This window comes from Mus musculus, chromosome 10 (assembly GCF_000001635.26).
Source record: "Mus musculus strain C57BL/6J chromosome 10, GRCm38.p6 C57BL/6J".
Lineage (NCBI taxonomy): Eukaryota > Metazoa > Chordata > Mammalia > Rodentia > Muridae > Mus > Mus musculus.
In genome coordinates this window covers 119,815,998-119,825,174 of record NC_000076.6, presented here as the reverse complement: position 1 = coordinate 119,825,174, position 9,177 = coordinate 119,815,998, and the positions used below count along the sequence as shown (strand labels likewise).

Sequence of the window (9,177 nt, the reverse complement as noted above, 5' to 3'; positions counted from 1 at the left end):
CAGTTGGTAAGATAGAATGCAAAACATGTTAAGTGAATTCCCTTTAAAAGTGTGTGTGACCACGTCATGAGTGCAGAGTGTTCCTCTTGAGCAGAAGGTGGACACCAGGCATCTCCCTTGATTACTCTCAGCCTTATTTTCTCCATCTCTCCTTGAATCTGGAGCTCACTAGGTTACAGTTGGTAAGACTAACTCTAGGAATGGTCACGCCTGTCCTTCCATATCCCTGGGTTGTTAAAAAAAAAAAAAAAGACTCAGCTTTTTTATAAGGACGCCAGGGATCCGAACTCGGGTCCTCATGCTTGCTAGGGCAACCACTTTACCAACGGAGCTGCCTCCCATCCTGCAAACGACTTCTGACAGCTAAGGGCAGAGGAGAAGAGGAGAGGATGTGTTATCAGGCGAGGTTTGAAAAGGGCGGGAACGTTAATGAGGTGGAGAGATCCAGGCAAGCTGTTCCAAATGGCAGGGTCTGACAGACAGGCCAGGAAGGGTTAGCAGAAGGGACGGGTGTGGGCCGATGGGAGAAATGAGAGCAAACAGAGAGCAAGTACTCTCCACCCAGACCGTAATCAATTCTGAATCCTATCACAGAGTAGAAGAGGGACCATTAAAGGAGAATGCTGAAGGAGTCATGAGACCAGACACAGACAGATGGGGAAGTGCAAAGGGGCCTGCACAGAGAATTTGAGCTTGTCATAAAAGGAGCCACTGCTCAGCCAACAATGATGCTATGTGATGCTGCCCTCGATGGCTGATTCGGCTTTCCTTGGATCAAGAGGCTCTGCGGTTAGGCAGCTATAGCAAATGTTTTCTTTTACCAAAACAAAATTGCCAGTGGATTATTATACTTGATTGGAGTTATCCACAGAAAATTAATTTCTCAATAAGAATTTTTTTTTTTAATACACTGGACAAGGGTTAGAGAGTCTGAGTCTAAAGAAACCTAGAGGTCGCTTGAATAATACTTCAAAAGATAACCAGGCACGCCTCGGTGAGACTGTCCTTGCAGGAGAGAATTAAGAACAAGATTGCTGGCTGTCTGAAGTAGTGGGGCTTCAGTTCTCCCTGGAGACAGGGCTTAGATTGATGTCTGACCTTTCAAGCATAACCCTTGCAGCCCTGGGGTAGGTGTCCTGAGCAAAGGAGGAAGAGAATCTGAGTGTGGTCCCCACATACCAGCCCCACACTCTGTTCAGAGCCAGTGGTCCAGGGAGCAGGAGAGAAGGATTTTGAGGAGAAAGACAGTGAGGGCGGAAAGGAAGCAGAATACACAGCAGGGGACAGTTGGACATCGGCCAAAAGCATCTCCCTCGGATGCCCCGTTGGGATGAAGGTCAACAGAGCTGCCAGCGATGATCGGTTAATGGGACAGAGTCTTAGACAGTTCATTTTATCCCAGATCATATGTGTATTTGGGAAGTGAGAAGACGTGAAATCACTCTGAAAATAAAATACCACATAGGTCAGATGAAATAAAAAAACAAAACAAAACAAAACAAAAAACCACCATTGGAAACTGTGTGAAGGCAGAGTTTTTTTTTTTTTTTTTTTTTTTTTTTGACATGAGTTTTGAGCTAGGAGAAATGTAGGGATATGCGGTAGAACAAAGAAAGAACTAAAACTGACCAGAGCCATGTCTCCTGGGGAAGGTCAATGCATATTAGTTAGCTGAAGGTCACCTCGGTTGAGTAAAGCATGGGACAAGGAAATGCCATAGTCAGCAGGGCATAAGGATGCAGGACTCTCATCTAAAACCAGTAGCACCTGAGAAGGACACGGCGTCACACAACAGGACTGCATGCATACAGGGCCAGAGTATTTCAAGGGAAAATAAAGATGACACACATCTTAGGCATGGCGCCCCTTAAGTGCAAAGGTGGCATCCCAAGTAAGCAGCCATGCTGGCAGATGCTCCGAAGCCCTGTTGTCTCCATTAAGGCAATTCCATTGTCATATGTTGCTGGAGAGCTGAGAAAGTGTTATTTTGGGATTTGGCTCCAAGGCTAGGGATTCTGTAGGTGTGCCTCATTGCAGGGGGAGGGAGACAGAAAAGATGGCATGCCTCTTCTAGTCCCCCATAGTAGGTGCCACACCACAGACAGTGGCTGGCCCTTTTGTGAGTCGATGCTCCTGTCAAAATGTGGGTTCAGACTTGGGGTCAAAGTTATTTTCTTTGATGATTGGGGACATGAAAAGGCAACTACACTGCATACACACTCACACACATACTCACACACACACTCACTCACACACACACTCACATATACACACACATGTACTCACACTCACACACATGCTCACACACACACACACACACACACACACACTCACACACACACTCTCTCTCTGTCTCTCTCTCTCACACACACACCCCTTTGTAAATACCTATCCCTTATTATCTCCATCTTTATTCATCTCTATATCCATTCAACCTTTAAACCAGACAGATCTCTCTGTCTCTCTGTCTCTCTGTCTCTCTCTCCCCCCTCCTTCTATCTCTCCCTCTCCATCTCCATCTCTATATCTATATCTATCAGTTGTTTGAAACCTTAACTAAAACAAAAATAATTCAATTTCCCAATCTGAGAAGCGCTAAGTTTCCTTGAAATATGTACCCAGCTAAGACTGCGGGGTTCTTGTGTCTATATGGATGGCTCAAAGATCAATCTAGAAGATACATATTACTATTATAATACCAATGAAAGAAAACTAGTTGTTATCCAATACTATGTTGACTAGAAATGCTTGATACACCTATGAAACACAGAGTCCAGTTTCTACTATTAAAAAAAAAAACATCAGTTCCAGGAACATTAGAGTTTCAGAGTAGGGATTTATTAAGTGGTCAACAGACGACGAATGCAAGGATGAAGCCAAGTACTAAAAATGTGGGATTTATATGCAAACTTTCCCTTAAATGCATCCCTTTCTCCTTAATTCTCCTTAAGAGAATTAAGAAACCATACAGGTGCCATATTGCTTTTTTTGCTAAGCAAGTTAGCCTCATGTAACAAGGTGGTTTTAGAGCCATAAAGCCAGCCTCCCTGCCCATAAGATCTGGGTAAGAGTGAAGTAAAGTTCGAAGTATTTCCTAAGAAGGCCCAAATAATTAAATGCTCTGCCTCTTCCAACCAGTCACATCCAATTCTTTTTAATAGACACTTCCTAAGTGTCTTCTATACACAAGACACTGTGTTGAGCGTCTGGAAAAGAGAGGATTGGGTTCAACCCTCAATGGGAGTAAGAGATGCATGCATTTGGATACTGGGTGTGAGTCATGTGGACAGAGAAAATGGACAAGAAAGCAACCTCATTCAAAGATAGATCCCCCGGCATCCCAAAACATCCGAAAAGGGGAATTCAAGGCTCTACTCGCACGAGTTTGTTTCATTATTATAGCCTCCGAGAACACGTGGCTGTGGGTGGGTTCTGGAACTCATTGAGTGTTTCTGGAACAACAGGTAGCACGGTTGGGTCTTGAACTTGAACAAGGCTGCACGTGATTGGCAAGGTGTGGGCTGTATCACTCGGGGGTCTTTCTGCAAACATCTGAATATCCAGCCAAATACAGAGAATGGTCTCATTAAGACAAGGGGATATCCAGGAAGGTTTTCATGACGAATTGGCAGTCATATACTAAATGCTAAGAAGAGCATATATAAAGATTTTGGGAGCAAAGTGGAGTAGCCACTTGGAATAAAGGGATCCACACTCTCCCCAGTTGTCTAGGTATTTAGCAACTAACTTGGAAAAATGGTTAAATTTCTTTGCAATGCAGCAGATAGAGACTTCTGTAAGACTCAGGAAAAAAAGAAAAAAATTAATTCTAGGAACTAAAAATTACTTGGATTCACGTCCTTCCTTGAATGTTGAGCCTATAAAAGAATTTCTGATTCACATGAATAGAGACCTATTGTTTTAGTATCTTAAGACCATTAACCTCTCGACACCAAGACAAACAAGTGCCCAGCTAGGAAAAGAAGTTTTTGAATGAGATACCTGTCTTAGCTAAACCTCTAACATAAAGGATAGCCTTTTAATCATGACTTGCAAACAGGAACAGTAAGTTTGTACCAAAAGGAAAGGATAAAGTCCAACCTAGTTTACAACCTTATGCTAATTTATGCTAATTTATGCCTAATTTGAAAGAGATAGCCTCCCCCCTCTTAAGGGTCATTGCGCTATCTCCACTATCTCCGGAATTTTCAAATGCACTCAGTAAGTTAGTATACAGTATTTATTCTCTTTCCCGTTACTGATGTCAGGCCTATCTGTCACTATTTGCTTTATGCTCATTCTTCTGCCAAATAAAATATTAATTGCATTTTTAGCTGCACTGCTGGTGATCAAAGAACTCTGATATGTCAGGCTAAACTGATAGAAATGGCATCCATTAACATATTTATAGGTTCAGGGCTTCTGGAACATAATTACACCCATTAATTACTCGGCAGTACTTGATTACAGGCTGAAAATGAAAGGCATTTCCAGCCACCTCTTTCTCCGCAGACCAAAGTTTCTTCTTCAGTCGTACATGTTTCTCTAAAGATGTATCCAAGGGAAACAGGCCAGGGAAACTCGCCCCTCTGCATGTTTAGAAGGCTGGATCAGTAAAAGGAGCCATTCACTAACTTTGAAATAGAATATATATATATATATATATATATATATATATATATATATATATATATATATATATATATATATACAAGCAAACCAGATGGAACAACTAGGCTGACTTAAAAAAAAAAAAAGCACGTTTGAAGTGTCATACAGATTTCATTAGTGTTTTAGACTTCTAAGAGAGATGATTTCAAGCCAGTAAATCTTGAAGTGAAGGCATGAGGCCATGATTGTATTTTTACTTTCAAATAAACTTCTTCAAATATCACAGAGGACCAAATAATTTTGAATTTTCTAATGTATTTGGACATGTATTTCTAACACACACACACACACACACACACACACACACACACACACACAGGGTTGGGGGGAATATGAGAGAGAGAGAGAGAGAGAGAGAGAACGAACGAGCTAGTAATTTTAAAACTGTCCTGGTAAAAGGCTCATGAGATTTGAGGAATTAATAAACAATTATTCTGTGGACTGAGCAGCTGTGCGGGTCCAGAAGCTGCCAGCTGCATTTAGTATGTGTTCCACAGAAAGGACAGTCATGCTCACTTGACTCCTCTTGACCAGATAATCAGCATGCAAAATGACGGTTTCCCGTAATAACTTCAGCACCAGACCCAGACACATCTGCTTTTCAGCAAGGAATGAAGTCATTTAAAAAAAAAAAAAATCACACAAGCTCCCCCCTCCACCCCCAATTTCAGCATGAACCCAGCCAGGATAAACCAGCACAGACCTGGGGAATCCACCTATACACAGAAATCTGTACATATTTCTCTGAGTTCTTTGTTGCCCGACAATAAACTGTAAAAGGCAGTCATATTTGAAAGTAACAGCCATTCGGCTGTGGTTCTGGGCTGCGGAGGCAGGCGCACGGTGAAGGAGGAGGAAAAGTACCGTACCTTTGGTAAGTCGCCTTAGAATTTGACAGCGGCATTTAAAAGAGACAGCTATCATTCTTGCTCTCTGCTCTCTGGCAAAGTGTACACAGGGGCTCTGCTCTGGTGGCTGCAGCGGCGAGCGGCAGCATGTGAATTCCTTGCGCACATACCAGGAGAAAGGTAGTCCCAGTGGGGAGTGACAAAGCTTAATTCCTCTTGGCTGATGCAGAGGTCCGCTACATGTCATCTGGCAGAGCTGTGCCTTTCAGTTCACTATCACCGCCACCACCACCACCACCACCACCAACACCACCACTGCTGCCCGTCACAGCCTCCTCCCCTGCTCCATCACAATGGCTTATAAAATAAGGCTGTTTCGTAGCAACAAAGCAGCAGATAGGAGAACTAGGAGGAAGCGGGGACAAGGCTGCGAGAGGAGCCATTCCATAAATCTCACACTAAGCACTGTGCAATGTATGCTGTTTCAGGGTAAAGCTGTGCATTCTAGCCAGTGCGGGTCCCTCCACCCCTTGCTTCTCAGCTATGGGTCTCATGTCACAGGAAAGGCGAGAGATGCCTGCACTCTGACTTTACAAAGAGATGTGTGTATCATCTACTATATTCTTTCAACGGTGGCTTCCACGCAGGGCTCCCTGTGCCGAGGGACTGTAGTTTTGGCTAGGGATTAGAGGCAGACCTTTGATCTACCTGGAAAGGTCTGTTTGGCACTTTTCAAATCTCTAAGGGTCAAGGCAGGGCTGGTTTGTGAATGGGATGCAAGAAAGACGGAGGGAAGGAGAGAGAAGGGGCTTGGGAGAGTTTGGTCAGTAGAGCAGATGGAGTTCCAAGCCCTTTAACCACTCAAGAAAAAAAAAAAAAAAAAAAAAGAAAAAAACCTGCCTTGGCTAGAGAGCAGTGTAGTCAAGACTGTTTCTAAAGATACCAGGAATAAAAGCGAGCACAGCCAAGTATTTCTATTTTCAATGAGCCTTATTATACTGTTTTCCCACACAGCCCTCTCCTAAGCCATTCTCTCCACATGCAAATCTGAAGTGCCTTGCTCCACCACAGCAGAACATGGCCTGGGTTCTGCTCCTCGGAGGAGGAGGAGGAGGAGGAGGAAATTAACAAGCCCTTCCCAGCCCCATTCACAAACTGACAAGAGGCGGAGCCCATATCTTCATCTGCCAGCACCAGCCCGGTCAGGGCACAGTCACCAGAACCTGACATCTGCTGTGGAATCTCCATCACAAGTGAGACATCTCTCGTGGGAGCTAACATGGACGTGCGGTGGGGAGACGTAGGTGGGTGGCCAGACAGCCGAAGTCAGTCGCTCACTCCGGAGGACAGAAGGACAGACACCATAGTGTTTAAGCTGCTGCCTTAACATTTCCTGGGTATGAATTGGTCATCTGATGTTATTCTCCACCACTTCTGATTGATTTTTTCCCCCAAAATAAGTCTTTTAAAGGCCAGTGAGTGAATGTGTGAGACCTGGCAATCTGAGATCCTTCCTCAGGGTCAACATGGTAGAAAGAAAAGAAGCTCACCTTAAGAGTTGTCATCTGGCCGGGTGTGGTGGCGCACGCCTTTAATCCCAGCACTCAGGAGGCAGAGGCAGGTGGATTTATGAGTTCGAGGCCAGCCTGGTCTACAGAGTGACTTCCAGGACAGCCAGGGCTATACAGAGAAACCCTGTCTCAAAAAACCAAAAAAAAAAAAAAAAAAAAAAAAAAAAAGAGTTGTCATCTGACTCACACGTGTACACACACACATACAATACACACACACTCAAACATATACAATACACACTCACATACCACATACTCACACTCACCCACTCTTACCCACTACACACACTCACACACCACACACAATCACACACATACACGCACACACACAATACATAAACACTCATACACCACATACACTCACACACACTACACATACTCACACACCATACAAATTCTCTCTCATACACACATACACACACCTATGCACACACACACACACATACAGAATACACACACACACCACATACACAACACACCTACATACTCTTATACACATTACTACACATACACACCATATACATACTACACTCACACACACACACACACACACACACACACAAAACACGCTCTCTCTCTCTCTCACATACACACACTCACACATATGTGCACACACACATAGTTTAAAACTGTGAAAGGTTTTTCAAGCTGGACTCTAAAATAACTCGTACTATTTTCAAGCCCAGCCGTAGCATCTTCTCTTCATTCATAAATCTCATATCATCTTAAGCAATTTCCATTCATCAGCAGGGAACGAAGATGTTTGCTCTTTGGAGTCCAACAGAAAAATAACCTATGTGCAAAACACAGCTGACCATTATGGACATTTGCATGAAAGACTTTTGAAAAGAACAGAATTTATCAAGGATGGTCTACCTGGAGCCACCAGCCATCTTTAATCAATGGGATTGATAGTATTAAATGGATTATGAGAGTCCTACGTTTTAAATTGCTCCAATACCATCATTTTTAAAAGAATGATATCCATCATCACTTTTGTTCCTTTTAGGCCATCTCTAGCCTCCCTGGTTATTTTTTTCTTCTAAATAGAAATAAACCTAGTTGCCAGAGGCTTGGATTATTACTTGATGTGAAGTGAATATTTATAGCTATGTCATTTCACGATCCTTTCCTGAATCTAACGCCTTTTCTAAAATCCAGGCCCTCAGAATATGCAGCTGTCAAATAGTATTAATACCACCTTACTGGGGGAGCACTACTGGGGAGCATTGCTACTCTGGTCCCTTTTGTTAATGTCTATTCCGTTAAACCTCAACACTTTACAGGAATCTCTCGCCTCTCTGCTACCGTGCAGCCTCAAATCTAACCTGCTCCTTCTTTAAAGCCAAGATCATCAAATACTCCTACTTTCACTAGCATACCCAGTTTTTGGGGTTTTTTGTTTGTTTGTTTTGTTTTTAAGCCCTGTTTTGTGGTCCCAAGAAAGCTTCAGAACTAAGAAAACATTCTGTGTCCCCAGCAGGAGACACGGCACATCCTGCAGCACTCCTGTGTCCCCAGCAGGAGACAGGGCACATCCTGCAGGACTCAAAGGCTCCCGAGAGCCCACACTGAGGGCTGATCTTTTCTCTTTGGATTTTGTGACAGCCCCCTTGGGTTCTCCTCCAGAAAGGAGCCCCTTGTGAAAGGCCTTTCCTGGATGTGAGGAAATCTCCCCTGTGGTCCTACCTCCTCACCCTGGGTCCTCTAGTACCCAGGTAATTTCCTTGGGAACAATTCCTAGGCCAGAAGATCTACCTAAGTTAGACACTGTGTCCTTTCTGCCTGACACAAACTGAGCCTCGGATATGAAACTTCGATGTCAGCAGAAAGCCTTCCTGAGATGCACCCTGCCCGCCCTGCCCCCATCTCACAGCTCGCTGACTTGTGGTCCAAAGGTCTCACATGCCCAAGGCATCTGGTGGACATCATCCACAGCTTCCTGTCAGGAGCCCTCTGGACAGAGTGGCCCACATTTCTTGCATGTAAGTTTAATATAACCATCCATCCTTGGGTCCTGTTAGCACTCCCTGCCACCTGGAGTGGCTCAACCATAGAGGTAGCTTGGCTATCACAGCACGCTCAGC

The 9,177-nt window shown here is 43.9% G+C and overlaps 1 protein-coding gene and 1 long non-coding RNA gene across 27 annotated transcripts in view; one reads left to right on the top strand and one right to left on the bottom strand.

The window, feature by feature from the left end:
* Positions 1–9,177, bottom strand: part of Grip1 (glutamate receptor interacting protein 1) — a 634,030-nt gene that overhangs the window by 262,093 nt on the left and 362,760 nt on the right. For 11 of the 25 annotated variants that reach the window (XR_380450.3, XR_380451.3, XR_003948812.1 and 8 more), the window contains exon 1: positions 5,541–6,557. The exons of 9 other annotated variants lie outside the window; for them this stretch is intronic. Coding sequence is in view for 12 of the 16 variants with exons in the window: in XM_006514231.3 (XP_006514294.1) it covers positions 5,541–5,766 (226 nt within the window). In the remaining 4 variants the exon portion in view is untranslated. Of the gene's footprint in view, positions 1–5,540; positions 6,558–9,177 lie in introns of those variants that run through there. 5 more of the 25 variants (NM_001358810.1, NM_028736.2, NM_001277294.1 and 2 more) reach the window with 1 other exon arrangement.
* Positions 5,370–9,177, top strand: part of Gm51815 — a 37,186-nt gene continuing 33,378 nt past the window's right edge. For both annotated transcript variants that reach the window (XR_003949037.1, XR_003949038.1), the window contains exons 1-2: positions 5,370–5,545; positions 6,534–9,075. This is a non-coding gene — a long non-coding RNA (predicted gene, 51815). The remainder of the gene's footprint in view (positions 5,546–6,533; positions 9,076–9,177) is intronic.